The sequence below is a fragment of the Pelodiscus sinensis genome, chromosome 19, assembly GCF_052426305.1.
Source record: "Pelodiscus sinensis isolate ZL-2025 chromosome 19, ASM5242630v1, whole genome shotgun sequence".
In the NCBI taxonomy this organism is placed as follows: domain Eukaryota; kingdom Metazoa; phylum Chordata; order Testudines; family Trionychidae; genus Pelodiscus; species Pelodiscus sinensis.
This window is the reverse complement of record NC_143070.1, coordinates 20,921,322-20,944,078: the sequence shown is the minus strand read 5'-3', so window position 1 is coordinate 20,944,078 and position 22,757 is coordinate 20,921,322. Positions and strand designations below refer to the sequence as shown.

Sequence of the window (22,757 nt, the reverse complement as noted above, 5' to 3'; positions counted from 1 at the left end):
TCAACCAATTCCCTCGAATCGAGCCCAGTGCTTAAGAGAGCCCCACGCCCTAAAGCTGTGGTCACCAACCGGTCAATCGCAATTGACTGGTTGATCACAAGGCCTTGACCAGTTGATCGCGAGGCGTTCAGCCCCCCTCCCCACCATTTCCCCCCCACTCCCGAGAAGCCCCACCACCTACTTCCAGCGTAGTGCCGGCTTCCCACAGGGTGGACGGAAGTCCTGCCTGCAGCTTTGTGCCATTTCTGGGGGTCCCAGAAGTGCGCTGGCTTCTCCCCTCCCACAGCTCTGTGGTGTGCCGGGCTCACTGCGGGAGGGGGTGTGGGCCCCAGAGGAGGAGCATGGCGCCAGCGGCTTCCCTGTGCTGCAGGAGGGGTGAGTCGAGCACAGGAGTTTCCCTGCACCACGGGAAGTTTGGCTGCACCACAGGAGGGGGGTTTGGCCCCGGGACAGGCACGCGGGGGGGAGTTTGGCTGCGCTGCAGGAGGGGGTTTGCCCCAGAGCAGGGGTGCGCAGGGGTTTGGCTTCAGAGCAGGCGCTTGTGGGGGGGTGTGACGGCGCGTTGGGGGTCCCCCGTCTCCTGCACCCTGAAATGGCACAAACAGACTGCACCAGCCGGTGGAATAGAGGAAGTTTATTGCCTCTCCAGGATACAGCACAGCACAGCTGGAATCTGGTCACAGAGCTGGGCTAGGATGCCTCAGGCCCCCTTGAGATGGGGGAGACTGGGCCCCTAAACTCCAGCCCCTTTCCCTAGGCTGTCTCCTCCATGCTTCCAGACAGCCACTAACTACCTCTCTTCCAGCCCTGCCCCCCAGCCAGGGCAGCATTCCACCTTCCTTTGTTCCTCTCCATGGGGGGTGTCTGGCCATACTGGGTTGCATAGTGACTCATCCTGTTTTGCTGGGTCGTGGTACCCACGGCAGCCGGGGGGGGGTTACCCCAGAGCCAGCAGCATAGAAACCAGCCAGGTACCCCCACTACATCACAGTTCTCCCCCCTCCGAGAGCGAACTGAGCAGGGTCACTCCGCTCGTGACCTAGGGAAGTTCGGGTCCTCTGCGTGGGAACCCGCCCTGGGGACATGGGTGCTCCCCTTGACTCGGGTCGGCCGCGGCGAGGCCCCACATGAATTGGCTTCCCTCTGTCCACTCGCCACCCCGCTCCAGGGCGACTGGCACAGGCCTGTCCTTGGGGGTCACACCCACCCTTCCGCTGGCCTTGATCTCTGGCCAGGGTCTCTCGGGCCGGGGCCATGAGCCCAGCGAGCCTTCTCTGGACAGTCAGGGCGGCTTCCACCCCTGATGCTCCATCCAGGGAGGACTTCCCCTCCCATAACTCTCTCAGCAAGCCCAGAGGGCCCTCTATCTGGGGTAGAGACCCCCAAGCTGCTTTCCTACTGTCTTGGGCCTTCCCGCCCCTCTGGCAGGAGTCACAGGACCGGCAGTACCGCTGCATGGCTGTAAAGATTCCCGGCCAATAGAAGTGCTGGAGCAGCCTCAGCCAGGTGCTCCGGATCCCCCGGTGGGCCCCAATGGGGACGTCGTGGGCCAAATACAGCAGCTTGAGGCGATACTTTTGGGGTACGACCAGCTGCCGCTGGACCCCCCATGCCCTCACCTTCCTGGGGGGAAGCCATTCCTGGAACAGGAGTCCACGCTCCTGCAGGAATCTCTCCTGGCCACCTCTCCCCCGGGGCTGAGCTACACGGAGGCCAGCCTGGTCCCTCAGCCTCTGCAAGGAGGGGTCTGCCTGCACCTCAGCCTGGAATCCAGCTGCTGAGGCAGGGATCGGGACCTGTTCCCCACCTTTACCTAGGTCCGGAGTCCCAGCCTGGCTGGACCCCGTGTCCACTGGGATGGGACCCTGAGGACGCTGCCAGGAGTCCTTCCCTGGACCCACGTTGTCAGCTCCCCGCTGGCTCTGGCTCTGGGTAGTGACTAGAGCCCGCTGGGATTCATGGGGCCACTCCTCTAGGTCATTCCCCATCAGCACCTCGGTGGGCAAGTGTGGGTGCACCCCCACTTCCTTGAAGCCTTCCTTCGCCCCCCATTTCAGATGCACCCGGGCTACAGGCACCTTAAACGGGGACCCGTCTATGCCCTTCAGGGTCAGCTGCGTGTGGGGTAGTATCCGCTCTGGGGCCACTATATCGGATCGGGCCAGAGTCACCTCCGCCCCTGTGTCCCAGAAGCCCGTCACCTTCCTACCATCCACCTCCAGGGGTATGAGGCACTCGCTCCGCAGGGGCCGTCCTGCCCCCACCCGGTACACGGAGAAATCCGCCTCCTGAGAATCAGACCTCCCAGGGGAGGTGCACTGAGCACCCTTCCCCTCTCTCTGAGCTGAGGTTTGCCTGCCAGCCCCTGCCTCTGGGGCAGCCTGCCCTTCCTCCCGCCCCAGCCAGTTAACCCTGGAAAGTCCCCAGTCCTGGGACCTGGTGCACTGAGCCCTCTTGTGGCCTTTTTGCCCACAGCAATGGCAAGTTAGGCTTTGGGCTGTCTCTGTCCAGGCCCTGGCTGGTTCGCTGGGGCACAGACGACCTGTTCCTTAGTCTCGCCCCGTAGTTGACTCCCTCCGTCGCTCAGCTGAGATCCGGTCTCTGCGCGGTTCCCTTTCTCTCCGGGACTCCCGTTCACACCCGGACCGGCTCTCCGTGAACTCATCCGCCAGTCTCCCGGCCTCCTGGGGGTTCTCTGGTCTCCGGTCCTTGAGCCACAGCCTCAGTTTGGGTGGGCACGCTTCATAGAACTGTGCCATCAGGACCAGCTTGAGCAGCTCCTCTGCGGTCTGGGCTCCGACTCCAGACACCCACTTGCGGCCATATTGTGACAGGCGGGAGGCCAGATCCACATAGGTCTCCCGTGGCCCTTTCTGTACCCCCCGGAACCTCTTCCTGTACATCTCGGGGGTCAGCTCGAACTTGTGCAGCAGGGCCTCCTTGACTCAGTTGTAATCCCCTGGCTGTAGGTCCTCTAGCTGACTGAGCACTCCGGCCGCCTCCTGGTTCAGTGCGGGGATGAGCTCCTGCAGCCAGTCAGCTGGGGGAACCCGTTGCAGTCCACAGGCCCTCTCAAAGGAGCTGAGGAACCCGTCTATGTCGCCCATGTCCTTCAATTGGGCCACCACGAGCCTTTCCAAGCGTCTGGCAGTCCCGGGACCCTGGGGCCCATCCGCACTTGGCGCAGCCGGGGCCCCGCCGGTTCTCTGCTCTGCCATGGCCAGCTCATGCTGTCGCTGCCTCTCTCAGTCCTGGCGATCCCTTTCTCGATCTTGGCACTCCTTCTCTTGGTCCTGGCGGTCCCTCTCTCGGTCCTCTACTTCCAATTCCTTGATCCGCAGCTGGATCTCCAGCCGCTGCAGCTCTGCTTGGCTGGCCCCTGCCCTAGATGGGCTACGGCTTGCAGTCCTCCCGGGAGACGCTGTCTCATCTCTCCAGTGGGTTCCAGCGCTCCTCCCCCTCTCTGAGACTGACACACTCTCAGGTGGGGTCTGGCTGCCTCCCCTGGGGATAAGATCCTGGCCCTGTGGCTGTTCATTCTCTTCCAGCTGGGCAATCAGCTGGGCCTTGGCTGCTTTCCGCACAGGCAAGCCCCTCTCTCTGCACAGCCCCACCAGCTCTGCCTTCAGGAGTCGGGCGTAGGCCATCTGCCCGCTGGTCCCCTCGGTGCAGACTCACCAGTCTAGTGCTGCAGCACCCCACGATTCCCAGGAACCGCTTCGCTCTGTCTCCAGCACGCCTGGCTCCAGGGCTCTTGCTTCTACTGCGCCTTGTCGCTCACCGCTGGAAGCTCCATCCATGGGGTGCAGTGCATCCCACTTCTGACACCAGTGTGACGGCGCGTTGGGGGTCCCCCGTCTCCTGCACCCTGAAATGGCACAAACAGACTGCACCAGCCGGTGGAATAGAGGAAGTTTATTGCCTCTCCAGGATACAGCACAGCACAGCTGGAATCTGGTCACAGAGCTGGGCTAGGATACCTCAGGCCCCCTTGAGATGGGGGAGACTGGGCCCCTAAACTCCAGCCCCTTTCCCTAGGCTGTCTCCTCCATGCTTCCAGACAGCCACTAACTACCTCTCTTCCAGCCCTGCCCCCCAGCCAGGGCAGCATTCCACCTTCCTTTGTTCCTCTTCATGGGGGGTGTCTGGCCATACTGGGTTGCATAGTGACTCATCCTGTTTTGCTGGGTCATGGTACCCACGGCAGCCGGGGGGGTTACCCCAGAGCCAGCAGCATAGAAACCAGCCAGGTACCCCCACTACGTCACGGGGGGGTGGCTGTGCCGCGGGAGGGGGGTTTGGCCCCAGAGGAGGCATGCACTGGCTTCCCTTCGAGAGGGGGCGAGAATCCTGGGAGGAGGTGGGTGCAGTGGACTCCCTCTCCCCAGCTGGCCCCCTGTTCCCTTTCCCCAATCCCCAGCCACAGAAATCTATCCCCGCACTTCCTAAAGCCGAGTGGCTGCGTCTAGATTGGCATGATTTTCCGGAAATGCTTTTAACGGAAAAGTTTTCCATTAAAAGCATTTTCGGAACAGAGTGTCTAGATTGGCACATATGCTTTTCCCCAAAAGCACTTTTTGCGGAAAAGCGTCCATGCCAATCTAGACGCGCTTTTCCCCAAAAAAGCCCTGATCGCCATTTTTGCGATGGGGCTTTTTTGCGGAAAACAAATCTGAGCTGTCTGCACTGGCCCTTTTGCGCAAAAGCTTTGCGCAAAAGGGACTTTTGCCTGAACGGGAGCAGAATAGTATTTCCACAAGAAGCACTGATTTCTTACAGTAGGAAGTCAGTGCTTTTGTGGAAATTCAAGCAGCCAGTGTAGACAGCTGGCAAGTTTTTCCGGAAAAGCGGCTGATTTTCTGGAAATACTGGCCAGTCTAGACACAGCCCTTGTGTATAGCTTTGTATAGTGAGGGGCACAGTTGCTTATTAGCTCAGACATTTAGTCTCATTGGCCCTTATGGGGAAGGGGTTCTTCCCCTCCCTTGCATGACCTGTGCAAAGCCCAGACAAAATGGCAACACCTTCGGAGCTGGGTGGGGGCGGGAAGGCGGGACATGACTCTGCCCTGTAGCTGGGGATTTAAAGGGGCCATGACTTTTTGTGTGTGTGTGCGCAGTGTTTTGGTTTTTTTGTTTTGCTCAACAAAAAATCCTCGCTGCCAGGGCCCCATTGAAACTGTTCAAATTGGGCCCCGCACCTCCTAAATCCAGCCCTGCCTGGCTCTAGCAAAGTTCAGGGCTGGGTCTCTCCTTTCTGCCCCACCTGCTCACCCGCTCCTACAACTTCACCTGCCATCCCCAGGTGATTTAAAATGGCCCAGGGACTCCCTCCACCAGGGGCAGATGAGGATTTTGCAGGCCCCAGGGCAGCACAATTTTGCGGGGCCTCCCCTTTGACACGACGCATGCACAGGGCTTCTTGAAGCGCAGGGCCCGGGGCAGCCACCCCGCTCACCCCGCCCTATATCTGCCACTGCCCTTCACCAGCAGCAGCACAGCAGGGCAAGAGCAGTTTCTTGCCTGCTCACTCCATGTGCAGCTGCTGGCACATCCCTGCAGCCCCATGGTGGGGCCCCACCCTGAGTGCTCTGTGGCCAATGGGGGCTGCAGGAGCTGTGCCTGCAGGTAGCTGCACATGGAGACCCCTGGTCTGTTTGGATCAGTGATGGGATTGGATCTGGTGCCTGTCCTTGGGTAGCGACTACAGAGTCACAGCCTGGCCAGCTCCCAACTTCTATAGCTCCTGAGTCAGGAGCCCTGAAATTATGAGATTGTCCTTACCATCAGCCTTAACATAAAACTATAAGGCTGTGTCTACATTGGCATGATCTTTAACGCAAGAGTTCTGGCATGTGCCTTTGCACAAGAGATGTGCTTTTGTGCAAGAGCATCCATGCCATTTTAACCATCGGGCTTTCTTGTGCAAGAAATTCATGTTGCCTGTCTACATTGGCCTCTTGCACAAGAACAGTTGCACAAAAAGGCTTATTCCTGAGTGGGAGCATCGTAGTTCTTGCGTAAGAAGCACTGATTTCACACATTAGAACGTCATTGTTCTTGCATAAGAACTTCCCACCAGTGTAGACAGGCAGCATGTTTTTGCGCAAAAGCAGCTGCTTTGGCGCAAGATTGCACCAATGTAGACACAGCCTAAATGTTGGGTTCTTTCTAGCCACCCTCTGCCTTCTCAGACTATCAGCTTGCACTCTGATCGTGCACACATATACATATTATACAATAATGAAACTTCCTTTGTTTAGGAGAGAGAAACTAAGAGACTCACCTCATCACAGGCTTCCAGGAGCTGGAGCTTTAACAAACACCAATTATCATAAGACCCATTATAGAATCATTAGTGTTGGTGACACTGTGGCTGCTATACAGAGAGCCAGAGCAGCCTTAGTGCACATAAGAATCGTGCCTTTGAAACACTGAAACCAGCTTAACCATGGCTTTGTCCTTTGAATTTTATATAATTAGACATGGAAGTATCTGACTGTATCAGTAGGTACCTCTAAATATTGATTTCACTCCACACACACCAACCATGAAAATACTCCCATTGTCAATCATTAAAATGTACCAAGGGGCACAGTTACGAGCAATGTTCCTAAGAACTTATTAGACTTTGATTTACAAATATTCATTTTGCTTATCTAGACATGTGCTGTGGGCAGTCTGCATTTTAATGGTTATAAAGCTTTGGCTTTTGCAATCTCTCCCTCTTCTCATGAAATCGTTATTGTCTGATCAAAACAGCTTCTGATTTCAACCCCCCCCACCCCCTCCCTGCCACTGCTGCTGCCATGATCTCCTACCAATAACAAACTGTAAATGGATAAACATGTATTGAATGCTTCAAACTCATATTTTTGTGCAACTGTGTGAATGTAAATGATTAATACATATAAAATTGCTTAAAATACACATGCCAACATTTTGTATTAATAAAAGAAAATTCTGCCCACCTGTCACTCCTTACCCACAGCCCCTCCTCCTGCAGGCTCATGGTGCTGGGAAGGACCCGGCCCATCACCTGCTACTGCAGGGAATAGAAAAGGGGATACACACTCAAATAATGGTCAAATTATCATAAGCTTAGCACCCTTCACAACTCTTCCACGGACAAGAGATCCCAGCCTTTCCCCATCCACCATGCTCTGGCTCAAGTTGAAGACAGGCTGAGGGGTCAGACAGACTTCAGGAAAACACACAAGTTACACCTGCTATAAACTGGTTTCTGAGGCAATTTAACTGATTCCTCACATGTGTGGGTGCCGCTGATGATCTCCCCTTCCTCACAACTCTGGGGATCTGGGACCTGCAACTCCTCTTGCTCCACCCAGGAGATCACATGAGCTTCAGAGAATGGAAATCCTGTTTGGAGAGCAATTAATCAAGTGCTGATCTTGTCCATTAAGGTCTGTGTCATTACTGCTTCTAGAGCCAGGATATGAGGCACCGACCCAGAGAGGCTCCTTTCCCCACCTTGCAGAGACTTGGATCTGGCTGGTATGAGAACCCAGGGCACACCCTTGCAGTAAAGGTACATCCCCCCGCCACCTTGAGAATGGCCCAGGTCTTTCCCCAGGAGAGCTGAGCACTCTGCTGCACTCTATAGGGTACAACTCTGTCCCCCTCAAAGCCCATTCCACCCCCCCCCCCATTCCCAGTATCTCAGGGCAGGTCAGAGACACACTGCTCAGAAGGGGAGCTCTAGGGAGGGCTGGCAGGTCTGACACCAAGGCCCCCAGACAGGGATCAGACTGTAGCAGCCACATGCCAGGTCACTATGACTTGGAGAGGAAGGACTAGCTCTAACTCCCCAAGGCTCTGTCCACAAAGCTCCTGGCTGGTGGGCTGGGCTCCCCCTGCTCTTTAGCTCAGAGGTTCTACTTGGGCCAGAAGGAGGCAGAGGAAGTTGTCTGAGCAGCTAAGTGAATCGTTGGCAGGCTGCTTCAGGGCCTGCCTATGCTCCTGACTCCTGATCCCGACTACCTGTGTCTGGGTGGGCCCTGCTAGCTGCCCACAACAGCTGCCGTTCCCACGGCTGCCCAGCGTGGCATTAGGCTTCTCCAGGGACCAGCCAGGGTGGAGCTGGGCCATGCTGCTTCTCTGATGCTTGTGGCTGTTACTCAGCTCCCCGTCTGTAGCCTTGGTTCTACTCTGCCAGCAGCAGCCTTTGTGAGGTTTCCCAGTCTGCCTCTTGTGGCGAGCCTGGCCTTTCATTTGGGCCACCTCCAGGGAGGCACAGAATCTACCACATTTGCACCTTGTGAGCACCTTCCCCTCAGCTTTGCCTCCACCCCTTCTTGGACCTGCATTTAGTTTTGGGAAGATCCACCTGTGATGTGACCATGGAGATCATTGTGCTACCACTGTTACACAATGACAAGAAACCTTGTGCGAAGTGTGCTGTGTGCCAAATCAATGGGAAAATTCTGATCTGATGATTATGATTATCTTGTTTAAGTGCATTATTTTTGAACTAAAACAAGATAGGCTTTGGCAGAATGGTGGAGCACTGGGTACCAACTAACCAAGAAATCACATTCCTGAGCAGGAGGAGGGCAATCAACCCACTGCCTGAGGAGCTGGGACACTAGCACCCTGCTCCTTTCACAATAAACCTGGCCGAGTGCCTTAGCCCCCAAATGGAGCCTGGGTCTTTCTTAGCGGCAACAGGAAGATTGTGATGGGCAGAGAACTGAACACAGGTCTCCTGAGCATGAAACCAGACATTCACACAGGAAGAAAAAGCTCCTACCCGAAGATATTTCACTCTAAAAAACAAGACAGATTACATGATTTATCTCCATTGCACACAGAGGCAAGTGAGCCCCAGAGAGAAGGAAGCTGAACTTTTGAAAGGAAACCCAGCCAGTGCCTGAAATGCAAGGAAAGATCTGCTCACGTTTCTCTACTACAGAGCTACCTCAGACAAAATAATCACAGAGCATGAACTGCCTCATCTACCCTCACTCAGCCCCAGCATCCAGCCCCTCCCACTGGCAAGTACCAGCATGTCACAGAGATTAGCTACAGGCAGGGAAGGACTCTAGGAACTGCACCCTCCTTCCAGTGGCTGAGCACACTACCACATGGAGACCCTGCAGCCATTAACAGCAGCCAGACCTCTGGTATCTGCTGTTCCTGCCTGAGCCCTTCCACTCATATCTCTGGTCAAGGCACAAGATGGGAAAGATCGGCGGGAAGTGCAGCGAGACCTTCGGTGTGGGAAGAGCTGCACCATTGTTACATCCCTGAACCTGCTCTCCCTGGGAGGAGGCACGGAGGGGACAGTCTTTCACACAAGAGCCAGGATTATTATGGCAGATACTCCTGACATTGGGGGCACTGGCAATGAATAACCCTGAACCAAACCCAACCAAGATGGTCCAGAGCCCACCCAGCTTCTGTTACCCAAGGGGACAGGAATCCTTACTCAGCCAGTTCACAGCCTCATAATTCTCCTGCATCACATCTCCATAGAGGGCTCTCTGGCCCGGGTCCAGCAAAGCCCATTCTACCTCAGAGAAATACACAGCCACCTCCTCGAAGCTCACAGGCTCTGCCACGGCCATTTCCTGTCCCGGGCTCTGCAGGCCAGGGGCTGAGCTGGAGACAAACATGGGTGTACTGCAGCCTGGCAGGGGGAGAAGAGGAATTAGAGACACTTCAGAAGTGGCTTTAATCCTTTCCATGCCCCCATTCTGCCCACTCTGTCCCTGGTGACACACATGCTAGACTGCCATTGTGGGCAAAAGTTTTAAGCTAGATGTTCCATAAATAGCGCACAGGAGTTAGATCCCAAATACACATTCATTTTTGTCTCTACCTGGCTTGAGTTACAACATTACTGCATCTGCAACAATGGGATTTAGTTTTCAGCACCCAGTGTTTCTGATAATAAACCATATATTCATCTGCCTGAACATGGATGTTGGTTAAATGTAGTCTGCTGTACAGGCAGTCCCCGAGTTACGCGGATCCGACTTATGTCGGATCCGCAGTTACGAACAGAGTTTGCTGCCCGTCTCCCTGGTCTGCTGGTTTCCAGCAGACCAGGGAGACGGGCAGCAAAGCCGCGGAGCATGCGGGCAGCGGACAGCCCAGATGCGCCGCGGCTGTCCCGCTGCCGGCGTGCTCCCTGGCTTTGCTCCCCGTCTCCCTGGTCTGCTGGAAAGCCGCGGCGCGTCTGGGCTGTACCGCTGTCCCTGTGCTCCGCGGCTTTGCTCCGGACACCTGTGGTACAGCAGCTGGGGCGCTGCCGGTTGGTCCCGTAACGCCGCTCTGGGCGCTACTGGACCAACCCGGCAACACCCCATCTGCTCTGCCCCAGGCGTCCTGATTCAGCCACTGCTGATCAGTTTCAGCAGCGGCTGAATCAGGACGCCTGGGGCAGAGCAGCTTGGGTGCTGCTGGGTTGGTCCAGCAGCACCGAGGAGCGGCGCTACTGGAGCAACCCAGCAGCACCCAAGCTGCTCTGTCCCAGGCATCCCCAAGTCAGCTGCTGCTGAAACTGACCAGCGCTGACTACAGGAAGCCCGAGGCAGAGTTGCTCTGCCCCGGGCTTCTTGGAATCAGCCGCTGATCAATTTCAGCAGCAGCTGACTTAAGAACCCCAGGCGTCCCTAAGTTGAATCTGTATGTAAGAACTGGCGTCCAGATTCAGCCTGTTGAAACTGATCAACGGCTGATTCCAGGAAGCCTGGGGCAGAGCAACTCTGTCTCGGGCTTCCTGTAGTCAGCTGCTGGTCAGTTTCAGCAGCGGCTGAATCTGGATGCCAGTTCCGACTTACATACAGATTCAACTTAAGAACAAACCTACAGTCCCTATCTTGCACGTAACCCGGAGACTGCCTGTATTTAAAACCTTTAGTTTTCATTCACAGATTTATAGCACAAACTTCGCTCTCTCATCTGACAGAGACGTTATAAACCCTTTCCACAACAGAGTCATAAGAACGGCCGTACTGGGTCAGACCAAAGGTCCATCTAGCCCAGTATCCTGTCTACCGACAGTGGCCAGCACCAGGTGCCCCAGAGAGGGTGGACCGAAGACAACGATCAAGCGATTTGACTCCTGCCATCCCTCTCCAGCCTCTGACAGACAGAGGCCAAGGACACCATTTTATCCCCTGGCTAATAGCCTTTTATGGACCTAACCTCCATGAAATTATCTAGCTTCTCTTTAAACTCTATTATAGTCCTAGCCTTCACAGCCTCCTCTGGCAAGGAGTTCCACAGGTTGACTACACGCTGTGTGAAGAAGAACTTTCTTTTATTAGTTTTAAACCTGCTCCCCATTAATTTCATTTGGTGTCCTCTAGTTCTTCTATTTAGGGAACTAATAAATAACTTTTCTTTATCGGCCCTCTCCACACATCCACAGCTGGAATTGCCCCATCTCACACCTGAACAGAAACAATTCCATGTGATTGTATTTAGTTTACTGCTGATAAGTTCTGGCTAGTGTGTCTCAGCTCTAACAGGTTTGGAGTTAGATTTCCTCCAATTCTCACAGCCTGAGAGCAGGGACAACACATCTCATGGCCATGCAACCTTCTCCTGAAAGGTCCCATTGCTGTTCTTCACTTCTGGCCTGGGGGACTATAGAGGAATTGAGTCTCCATAGCCAAGTCACTCCTTGGCCTCCAGGCACTGAGGGGCAGGAGGTTCCTAGGTAAAGGGCTGAAGGAATCGGTCCACGAGAGACTAGACAGACACCAGCTCCCCCCTCCCCAGCTCCTTCCACACAGGTCTCCAAACAGCCCTCGGGTGGGACAGACTCTTGGTCCCTGATGCCGTGGACTAAATGTGCCCAGTGCCCAGCTATGACAGGCCAATGTTCCACCCCACAGTCCTGAGGCAGCCAGTCCCCAGGGAGGTGACAGCTCCAGGAAACACTTGAGGTCAGACTGTGCCCTGAATGGGGAATTCCAGAGTTTGCTATGCAAGGATGAGACCCTCGGAATTAAATGAATGAGAGGTATTTGTATCTAACACCTGGCTGTAGGGCCCTGGGGAGATGTGGTGCTAACATCAGCTCCAAGCCCTTTCCCTACACTGTGCAGAGTGAGGGGAGTGAGAACCACTTACCTACTCAGGGTGCTTCTGACGTCCTAGAAAAAAAAGACACAGGAAAGAATCTCAGGCCCATTGGACACACACGGGGACGTCAGAGAAGGGATTTTGCAAACCTGGGAAGAGAGGCCCTGCCCTGGTCCCAGGAACATGGATCCCCTAAGTGAAGGGGGATTTGCCATCTCTAATAGCTCTGTGCCTGTAACTCTACAAAGCACAAGAGTCACTAACATATCAGCAATGCACATGGAGTTAAATTGAGATCTGACGGCTGGACCCCAGTGCTTGTGATTTAGGAACCTCCCTTCCCTTTATGGGAACCTGGAATGTTTCTTCCTCAGTCTCACCTGCAGGAATTCACTTGCTGGCTTCTGACACGTCCCCTCCAGCTCACCGATCCACTCACTGAGACGGGAAATCTGCATGGAGAGTCTCCTGACAATCTCCTCATCCAGCTTCTGCAGCTGGGCCAGCAGGAGCCGCTCTTGTCCCTCCAGGAACTGCCACAGCTGCTGATACTTGGCCACAATCATCTGCCTTTCCGCTTTGGTCCATTTCTGTATGAAAACAGGGAAAGGGCCGGTCAGGGACATGGATGGAGCCCGGGGCCCTTTCATAGAGAGCTGAGTGCGGAGCAGGGAGAACTGATTGAAAATCCCTAAAATTTGTGATATTTGACTCTACTCTTTGGGTATTCGGCAGAGGTCTCTCCCCCAGCATCTCCTTTGGCCAGTGTCCCTTTGAAAGGGATGACTCCATGTCTGTCATGGGCAGCATGTTCTGTTCTTCATGGGCACTGGGAATTTCAGACTCAGAGCAGAAGGAGGCAGGACCCAGCACCAGACTGACAGAGATACCCATGGAGGAAAAAGAAGCAAACATGTTAATGCACCAAGTGAGCAGCCCTTCACAGGGACAATCAACTTCCTTGGGGAGGATTTTTGGGAAAGTTACAAGGACTGGACATTAACTCATCCACTGACATGGAAGCTCAGGGCCTGTCTACACACGGATCTAACCCAGCAATCCATGATCCAGGAGAAACACAAACAAGCCCAACCTCACCAAGGCCACACAGGAATCTGCCTCCTAAAACAGCCTTCCACTGCCAGTCTCTGCTGGTTCATAGCCACAGAAACGTACCAGATACTTCTGGCTTTTCCCCTCTGCTGTCATTTTTCTTCCCAGCAGCTTTTCTCTCTCTTCCTTCAGAGTCTTCAAATGCGCCGCCAATTTTTCCTGAAGAAACAGAAATAAGCAACAGGACAAACCCATGAGATGTCTGGAGCCCATTTGTCTAAGATAGTCCCAGTTTTGTGGAGCTCTGTCCCTGTCCAGCAGGGACTCAGTCCTGAATGTTGCTTTGTCTGTTGCAAAAGGGACAGGAGGAGACTGCGGATGCAGCAGCACACTTGTGAGGGTGGGGGACAGATTGGTGGTGGCACCTTCATAAAGAATGATGTAAGTGGGGATGAGGGAGGTAAAAAGGGTTAAAAATACGAATCATGTAACCAATTACAATGTAATCAGTTACAGTATTTTTTAACCCGCCGACAGATAAGGTCAATAGCAGATGTGGGCTCTCCTGAGAGCAGGGCTTTCTTGCGAGGTCTGCCAGGGATGGCCACCAAGGCTGCCAGCAGGTGAGGACTCTCAGCAGCTCCAGACTGACATTCGCTACTGGGACAAGAGGGCACTGCCAGGGACAGAGGGGGGGTTTAACCAGTAACTGGCACCAACAAGCATTAGCTCATCAGTTAACCAGTTTGAACTCTTGCTACTATCCAGTCGAATCCCAGTGGTGCCTGGCATAGCCCTGCACTGCCTGGAGCCCTGCTATGGGTGAACTCAAGGCACTTGGGGCCTCACACAGAATCCAGTCCAGTGATCTCCTCTAGCGCCGGCTGCTGCATCTGACTGTAACCCCTCATACTGCAGCCCAGGAGTTCAGTATCTCAGTAGGAAACCTCCTCTACCTGCTGAGCCTGGGGCCTGTAGCAAGGCATCTTTCCCGCCTAAGGGCCACACTTGACAGAGAGGTGGGAGGAATGCAGCCTAGTGGCTAGTGGAGAGAGCAGGGTTCAGGGCTATACTCAGTCACTGATGTGCTTGGTGACCATGAGGGAATTTGCTGTCCTACTTTCTCTTCCCACCACTTGTCTAACTAGACTGTGACTTGCTCAGGCCAGGGATTGTCCCTTGCTGGGTGTTGTGCAGGGCCCTGATTCCATTGTGGGTCTATAAGGCAAATGACAGATTACTACTGCTTCTCAGCCAGTCAACAACAGCTTGCAACCGTCTCTTCTCCTGTCCCAAGGCAGCTGACTTCCACAGACTGGCCTGTAGCTTCTGTGATCTAAACCAGTGTTTCTGAACCTTTTTAAAAATAAAGTATCCCTCCCTCCGCCCCAAAATATAAGTATCACTACTACCTACAGTTTTCAGACACACTTTTTTTTTTCTACCATTGCAACACATTTGTTTAAATAACTTAATTGTAGCAGTGCAGGCGATTACATTTTAAGAAGTACAAAAATAATAAAGAGCTGTAAAACTTAAAAAAAAAAAAAGTTCAGTGTTCTCCAAATTTCAGTTGTGTTGATGTACCAAGTACTCTTAAGGGTACTCATACCACTGGTTGAGAAACACTGATATAAACCTCTCTGATTGTTAACACTTTCCTTTATGTTAAAACCCCTCCTGTCACCAGTGAGGGCAGGGTTTCAGGATTCAGAGACTCAGAGAAACATTTCCCACATCAGGTATCTGTAAAGATTTGATGCAAGTTGCCACACAGCCAGAGGATTTACTTTTTACAGAATCTCTTGTACCATGAAGGCTTTAAAGAGCCGTGTCATACCTGCGCCACAGATAACAGTCAGTGAAATTATCCTGTAATTAAAAAACAATGTTATTTCCCCTTACACTGGACAGCAACTCTGTACCTTGTATTCCTCGGCAGCTTCCTGTTTGGGCACCACAGTCTGAGCCTGAGACCTGTCACACACCACAGATGAGAGTTTGATCCTCTTCACAGAACAGCTTCAGGGCCTCCTGTGCTCCCCACAAACCCCATCCCATCTTGCTCTCTTCGCTGCCTGGAAACTCAGCAGCTTGGGTAGTGCTACCATGTTGGCCAGCTGCCAATTAGGACGGAGGGGTCCCTGATGCTCAGTGTCTCTGCACTGAGGACTGAGGGGGGCTTGGCCAAAACTGTGCCCACACTCCAGAGTGACAGGGGCTGTGAAATCCTCCAGACAGACGGGACATGTCGCTTCCAAAGACTTTCTATGGGGCTCTCTGCAGCCATGGATGCCTCTGGGTTGGGGAACAGGAGCTGTGTCACTTCCCTGAGCTCAGCAATGGAGGGGCAGGTCCGGGAGGCTGGTGCGTGAGGTACCAGCACTGAGGATACCGAAAAAAATCAAAATTAAAATCCAAAAAGCCCCCAAAGCTTTGTCCACCCATTGCCCCCGCCAGGACCTCCACTGGGCCCCTCAGCAACCTGCCCCAGCCAGACCCTCCCCTCCCCCGCTGTCTCAGAGCCCCTCATGGCAGGGCCACTCCTCACCCTGTGTTCAAATCCTTCCTCCCCCTCGCGCGGGCTCTGCAGCCCCCTCACAGCCCCTCTGTGCGCCCCCGGCCCGCACCCCCCATCCCGGCGTGAGTATCCGCGAGCTTGCGACCCCTCTCCCCCGCCATTGTCCCCGTGAGCCGCCCGACCGTTACCCCCCCGTCCCCTTCCCACCGCGCAGCAGTTGTAGCCGTTGTGCCCAAAGAGCCAACAGGCGCCGCGCGCAGGCTGGTGTCAAGATCCCCCCACAGTCACCGATTCAACCTCCCAGCCCCCCCTCGCTCTCCTCCTCCGCCCCCCCGGCGCTGCCCAGAAGCGGAAGTAGCAGCGCGGTGAGTAACAGCCGCACCAGCTCCCTCAGGATGCAGCCGGGCTCGTGGCGGGGTGGGCGGGGCCTGAGTAGGGGCAGAGAGGAACGTGGGAGCGGGCAATGAAAAGCCGGCAGAAGGGGGTCAGACCGCGCGTGCGCAGTGGGTCAGTGACTCCGGTGGCGGGCCAGCGCCAGGGCTTAGCCTCGAGCCGCGCACCCAGCGTTCCGCTCCCTCCACCCCCACAACCACGCGCGTTCCAGCCCCGGTCTGCGCCTGCGCGGTCTCAACCGCGGCTATTGCGCATGCTCCAAGGAGGGGGCGTCCTAGGGCGCTGACTCCGAGCCCGGCTGCTGGGGCGGGGGCTGCTCGGGGCCGCACTGACCGCGCGGGTGCAGGGGGGAGCGGATGTGACGGGCGACCCATGCACTGGCCGGGGCTGCGAAACGTTTTAGCTGCAGCCCCTGAAAACCCGCCGAGGCCCGGCCTGGCTCCAGGGCCGGAGAATCCTTGTTCGGCGTCAGCTCCAGGCGGCCTGGCTCGCGCGGGCAGGCAGGTGCCGGGAACCTACGGCCTGGGGACCAGTTATGGCCCCGCCCCGACCTGCCTGGATCTGGGCCCTGAAGCTCGGGGACCCCCCCCCGATATTGGGGAGTCTGCCCTGGCTTTCTAGACACCCCCGCCGTTGTATGCACCACCACAAAATTTACTAGGCTGAACCGCCCGTGTGTGGTGGATGTGAGGAGTCAGGGGCCCTGTCAGTGAGGTTTTCTGGGTTTTGTTTAGTTTTGCTTCTCGCTTGAATGCCTTTGGCCACAAAAGTCCCCCCCCCCCACACACACTTATGTTTCGGAGGGCGGGGGGGTTTGCAGGAGAGGCAAAGTCTGTGCGGGGGCCACGCTGATGGTGTGGGTGAAGAGATCCTTCAACTGGCTGCACAGCCAAGAGAGGAGCCAAAGAGTAAAATTGGGACAGGCGGCAGGATTAAGAATAAGATCCAGGCCTTCCCAGGAAAAAATACCCAAGGGTGGGGTAGGGGAGTGCATTTGCAGTGTTTGTAAAAATACAGGAGAAGGGACAGCACCCACTTCCCAGCTCTGTGTGGGTGGCTAATGCCTGGAGAAGATGCCCCTTTCCTACTTGACAGGTGGATGCTGCCCAAGGGGGTGAGATTCAGCAGCTGGGGGTTGACTGTGAGAGCTGTTGTTTTGCCTCCTGCCCAGCACTCTAGTTAGTGAGAAGATGTCCTGGGTTAAAGGCCTGGTGCAAGGTTCTGGTTTGTTCTTGTTCCATATTTTCTGTCTCCCTCCCCCCATCAGAGCTGGTGAGTCCTGCTGCTGCCAGATCCCTGCTCCCCAGCTGCCCACCCACAAATAGAGAGCAGGTGCGACTGGCTGCCCCAGGGAGTGTCTGCCAGACTGGGTTCAGAGGAGAGCACCAGGTTCAGTTTTAGAGTTGTAATAGTCTAGTCCATGGGTTCCCAACCTGGAGGAGTGGGTGTGAAGAAATTCCAGGGGGAGTGCGAGGCAGCTCTCCCCCATCAAATTTTGCTTTCAAAAATCAAAAAGGGGGCTTGATGCCAAAAAGTTTGGGAACCAGTGGTCTAGTCAGTTAACCAATTAAAGAAAAGCTTATAGGTTAATGCTATAGACAACATATGCCAGTAAATTTTTTAGCAGGCTGGCCAGTCCTGGCTTAAAGTGGATCTGAGACTTCCCCATGCTGTATGTCTGCATTTAAAGTGTTTTAGGAGATAGATCCGAGAGCTCAGAGGCTGCTGTCACCCTGTGCTACTTTCAGAGGTAGCAGAACAGGGCGACAGGCAGCTGGTCCACGAGAAGAGCTGCTTTTTAAATGGGCTCCTCTCTCAGATCAGGTCTTGCCTGGCACTCTGCACTACTGCTTCTCATATATAGCAGCAGTGTGGAGTCATGGGGGCCTCCTCAAGAGTCAAGCTGGAACACATTGGCTGCTGGCCGCACCCCGAGGGGCTATAGAATAGTTGAATGAGATAAGAATTCTTGAGGTTATTTGACTGTTCTATTAACCAATATTTAACAACCCATGTCAGCTTTGCCAGACACCCAATCATGTGACAGAAGTGGGTGTGGGGGGGGGGCAGGGGTATACCCCTTCCCTTTTGAATCCTAAAGCCTTAGTGATAAGAAGGCTCCAGCTACACAGTCATTATGCTTAACAGGGATTTGATGTCAATTTGAACTTTTGTGCAGCTCAGTTCTGATGGATTGCCGCTGAGCTCACTTGAATACGAGTCATTTTACCCTGTGTCCAGTATCCAACATAGGGAAGTATTGTCACCCTCAACCTGGTGCTTTCTCATCTCACCGGCCACTTAGGTAGATTTTGCTTCCTCAATGTTCACTACCGGCCAGGGTTTAAATGTGAAAGCTCCGAGATACTTTAGAAAATAATTTTGTACTTGCAAACTTATTACCAAGATCTCTGTTTCTGAAAGTTATTCCCCATCCTGCAGCCACTGAAGTACCCACCTTACTTTTCTCTTACTTTATTGTATATACGGATATTTTTCAATTTGCTCGTATATTTGTACTTCTCACGTTTTTCAGTGCTAGTTTTCCTGTGTGCTACATCTGTTGTTACAATACATTCCAATGAGGTTCTTCTCCTGACGGGCTGCAGAACACCCATGTCTTCCCCCAGTTCAGCCCCTGCCCTGCAGAGCCAGGAACGGGAAATGGCTGTGGCTGAACCAGTGACCTTCGAGGATGTGGCTGTGTATTTCTCTGAGGAGGAATCGACTCTGCTGGACTCGGGCCAGAGAGCCCTCTACTGCGATGTGATGCAGGAGAATTACGAGGCTGTGAGCTGGCTGGGTAAAGATTCCTGTCCCCTCACGTATCAGAAGCTGGGTGGGCTCTGGAGCAGCTGGGTTTGGTTTGGTTTGGTTTAGGGACCCTCATTGCCCCTGACCCCATAATCTGCCCCAATAATCCTGGCTTCTGTGTGAGAGACTGTCCCCTCCATACCCGCTCCCAGGAGAAGCAGGTTCAGGGACATAACAATAGTGCGGCTCTTCCCACAGCCAAGGTCTTCATGTGCTTTCCACCATCTTGCCCATGTTGTGCCTTGACAGGAGGTGTGAATGGAAGGGCTCAGGCAGGAATGGCAGGTACCAGAGTTGTGGGTCTAGGTCTGGCTGCTGTTAGTGCCCTCAGGATCCCCTTATGGCAATGGGCTGAGCCTCGGGAAGGAGGGTACAGTTCCCAGAGCCCTTCCCTTTCTGTGGCTAATCTCTGATATGCTGTTTTCTGCCAGTGTGAGGAGCTGGAGCTGAGGGACGATGGATGAGGCAGTTCACGCTCTGCGAGCATTTTCTCAGGGGTGGCTCTGTAGTAGAGAAATGTAAGCAGAGCTCTCCTTGCATTTTAGACACAGGCTGGGTTTCCTTTTAAAAGTTCAGCTTCATTCTCTCTGGGACTCACTGGCCTCTGTGTGCAGTGGAAATAATCACGTCATCTGTCTTGTCTTTTTAGAGTGAAATATCTTCGGGTAGGGACTTTTTCTTCCTCTTTGATTGTCTGGCTTCATGCTTAGGAGATCTGTGTTCAGTTCTCTGCCCGTCACAGACTTCCTGTGTGACCTTGATCAAGTCACTTAGACTCTCTCTGTGAGGTCACCTCTCTCTGCAATAGCTATTATAGTGTGTCCTTGTTTCTCAGGGCTGGGAAGGATACTTATACTAAAGAGGTCCATATGAGCACCCTGGTAGCACAGTGTGGTTCTTATTTACACCAGAATTCTCAGGTGCTGCTGTGATTGATAATTTTGCTTCCCGTAGCAAATGTAGTTCCATATGAATTGCTGCTAGCACCACAGAGACTCTTTACAGCTGTTCAGGGCACCCCTTTCTGGAGCTGTGATGCCAGCGGCACTGGCAGAGCGTGTGGCTTGCCCATGCAGCACTCCACAGGGTTGTCGCTAAGAAAGGCCCAGGTTCCATTCAGAGTCTAAGACCCTCAGCCAGGTTTATTGTGAAAGAAGCAGGGTGCTAGTGTCCCAGCTCCTTGAGCACAGGTACAGTGAGACTTGTGCCAACCTAATAACAGTACCAACTCAGTCAGCAGTCAGAAGGCTGCCTCTCAGCCAGCATCAACATGCCCCTCCTGTGACTTCTCCTCTCATACATTGACACAAACAAGATGCGTGTTGTGTTTCATGTGTTCTACCCCCTTAGCCTCCTGTCTGTTTGAACAAAACATCCGTGTCCATTATCCCCTCATCCTGCACTTGTGCACAAGGATCAGTGTCTTTCTGAGCCATCTCTTAGGACTGTGTGTTTGCAGCTACTGCGGAGATCTGTGTGTTGATTGGCCTCCTCCTGCTCAGAAATGTACTTTCCTGGTTAGTTGGTACCCAGTGCCCCACCATTCTGCCAAAGCCCAACCTGTTATAGTTAAAAAATAATGGACATAAACAAGATAATCATAGTCATCACATCAGAACATTCCCATTGACATGGCACTCAGCACACTTCACGCAAGGTTTCTTGCAGTTGTGTAACAGCGGTAGCACAATGATCTCCATGGTCATGTCACAGGTGGATCTTCTGAATACTAAATGAAGGTCTGAGAAGAGGTGGGGCCGAAGCTGAGGGGAACCCACTTACAAGGTGTAAAGGTGATAGATTCTGTTCTGCCCTGGAGGGGAACCAAATCAAAGGCCAGGCTCGCCACAAGAGCCAGACTGGGAAACCACACAAAGGCTGCTGCTGGCAGAGTAGAACTGAGGCTGCAGAGGGGGAGCTGAGCAACAGCCACAAGCACCAGAAAAGCAGCACAGCCCAGCTCCGCATTGCCTCATCCCAGGAGAAGTCCAGCACCATCCTGGGCAGCCGCGGGAATGGCAACTCTTGTGGGCAGTTGGCAGGGCCCATCCAGACACAGGCATTTGGGATCAGGAGTGTGGGGCATAGGCAGGGCCTAGAGCAGCCAGCCAAAGATTCACTTAGCTGCTTGGACAACTTCCCCTGCCTCCTTCTGGCCCAAGTAGAGCATCTGAGCCAAAGAGCTGGGTGAGCTGAGCCCCCAGGCCAGGAGTTTGTGGACAGAGCTCTTGGGGAGTTAGAGCTCTTCTGAGTCCTTCCTTTCCAAGTCCTAGTGACCTGCAATGTGACCGCTACAGTCTGACCCCTGTCTGGGGGCCTCAGTGTCAGACCTTCGAGTCCTCACTAGAGCTCCCCTTCTGAGCAGTGTGTTCCTGTCCTGCCCTGGGATGCTGGGGATGGAATGGGCTGTGAGGGGGATTGAGTTGTATCCTACAGTGCAACACAGCGCTCAGCTCTCCTGTGCCATTCCCAAGCTGTGCCATTCCCAAGGTGGGAGGGGGAGGGGGAGGTGCACCTCTACTGCAGGTGAGTGTGTCCTGGGCTCTTGTACCATTCAGATCCCAGTCTCTGCAGGGTGGGGAAGGGGCCTCTCTGGGTGGGTGAGTCAGATCCTGGCTCTGGAAGCAGTAATGACACAGACCTTAATGAACAAGCAATTGGTTAATTGCTCTCCAAACAGGATTTCTATTCTCTGAAGCTCATGTGATCTCCTGTGTGGAGCAAGAGGAGTTGCAGGTCCCAGATCCCCAGAGCTGTGAGGAAGGGGAGATCATCAGCAACACCCAGACAGGTGAGCAATCAGTTAAACTGACTCAGAAACCAGTTTATAGCAGGTCTAACTTGGGTATTTTCATGAAGTCTGTCTGACTCTTGAGCCTGTCTGCAACTCGAGCCAGAGCATGGTGGGTGGGGAAAGGCTGGGTTCTCTTCTCTATGGAAGGGTTGTGAAGAAGGCAGATGAACTTAGCTCATGATAATTTGACCATTTTTTGAGTGTGTGTTCCCTTTTCTATTCCTCTTTCAGAGATTCCTTTCAGCTCAACGTAGACACTAATTCCTGTCTGTATTATTTTTCTGTCCTAACAGGTGATGGCACGCTGACTGAGAAGCATAAGAAGAGTCTTCAGCAGGAAGGACTGGAGCAAGTGGCTCCATGTGAGATGTTATTGGGAAGATCTGAAGGGTATTTTCCAGATGTATGAACACGAAGAGGGCTGAAACAAAATACAGGACTATGTAGCACTTTAAAGACTAACAAGATGGTTTATTAGATGATGAGCTTTCGTGGGCCAGACCCACTTCCTCAGATCAAATAGTGGAAGAAAATAGTCACAACCATATATACCAAAGGATACAATTAAAAAAAAGAGAACACATATGAAAAGGACAAATCAATTTTCAGAGCAGAAGGGGGATGCGGGGGGGGGGGGGGGGGGAGGGAAGGTAAATGTCTGTGAGCTAATGATATTAGAGGTGATAATTGGGGAAGCTATCTTTGTAATGGGTAAGATAACTGGGGTCTTTGTTGAGACCCACGCGTAGAGTGTCGAATTTCAGCATGAATGATGAGGAGAGAGCTGTGAGAGTAAGCATAGCCCAGAAAGGCATCAGGGAAACCATCCAGGAGAGAGACAGGGTAAATCCAGTCCCAGGAGCACAGGGGAGAAAAGAAACACAGAAACCATTCAACAGAAAATCCCCCATCAGCAGTCACCCTGCACTTGTAGTGTTTGTGAAACTGTTATTGAACATCAAAGAGCCCATACTGGAGAGAAGCCCTTCAAGTGCTCTCGCTCTGGGAACAGGTTCAGTGAGCACTCGCACTATATGAACCATCAAAAAATACATACAAGACACCCTCCCATAACTGCTCTGATTGTGGGAAAAGCTTAAGTAGCAGCTCACACCTTGTTAGATAT

General features: G+C 53.6%; 2 protein-coding genes across 19 annotated transcripts; one reads left to right on the top strand and one right to left on the bottom strand.

Moving 5' to 3' along the window:
* Positions 1-826: 826 nt before the first annotated feature.
* LOC142818192 (E3 ubiquitin-protein ligase TRIM7-like) lies at positions 827-16,151 on the bottom strand. Of its 16 annotated transcripts, none has more exons than XR_012898322.2 (8): positions 16,013-16,151; positions 15,035-15,494; positions 13,233-13,328; positions 12,437-12,646; positions 12,105-12,127; positions 7,269-9,648; positions 6,971-7,044; positions 827-3,868 (listed from the first exon to the last, which is right to left on the bottom strand). XR_012898322.2 is itself a non-coding variant. In XM_075913227.2 (7 exons), the coding sequence occupies exons 5-7, from the start codon at positions 9,632-9,634 to the stop codon at positions 3,675-3,677; spliced, it is 492 nt and encodes a 163-aa protein (XP_075769342.1). In that variant the 5' UTR covers positions 9,635-9,648; positions 12,105-12,127; positions 12,437-12,646; positions 13,233-13,328; positions 15,035-15,810; the 3' UTR covers positions 827-3,674. The 16 variants fall into 16 exon arrangements, 4 of the variants coding, with proteins under 4 accessions (XP_075769342.1, XP_075769343.1, XP_075769344.1 ...); XR_012898323.2 differs by having other exon boundaries at positions 15,919-16,022; XR_012898321.2 differs by lacking the exon at positions 16,013-16,151 and adding an exon at positions 15,838-15,992.
* Positions 16,031-22,214, top strand: LOC142821450 (zinc finger protein 620-like). Of its 3 annotated transcripts, none has more exons than XM_075912449.2 (4): positions 16,031-16,137; positions 18,560-18,826; positions 21,518-21,628; positions 21,925-22,214. In XM_075912449.2, exons 2-4 carry the CDS (start codon positions 18,640-18,642, stop codon positions 22,038-22,040), a joined length of 414 nt encoding a protein of 137 aa, XP_075768564.1. In that variant the 5' UTR covers positions 16,031-16,137; positions 18,560-18,639; the 3' UTR covers positions 22,041-22,214. The 3 variants fall into 3 exon arrangements, with proteins under 3 accessions (XP_075768564.1, XP_075768561.1, XP_075768562.1); XM_075912446.2 differs by lacking the exon at positions 16,031-16,137 and adding an exon at positions 16,262-16,519; XM_075912447.2 differs by lacking the exon at positions 16,031-16,137 and adding an exon at positions 16,296-16,523.
* The last annotated feature ends 543 nt before the right edge of the window (positions 22,215-22,757 follow it).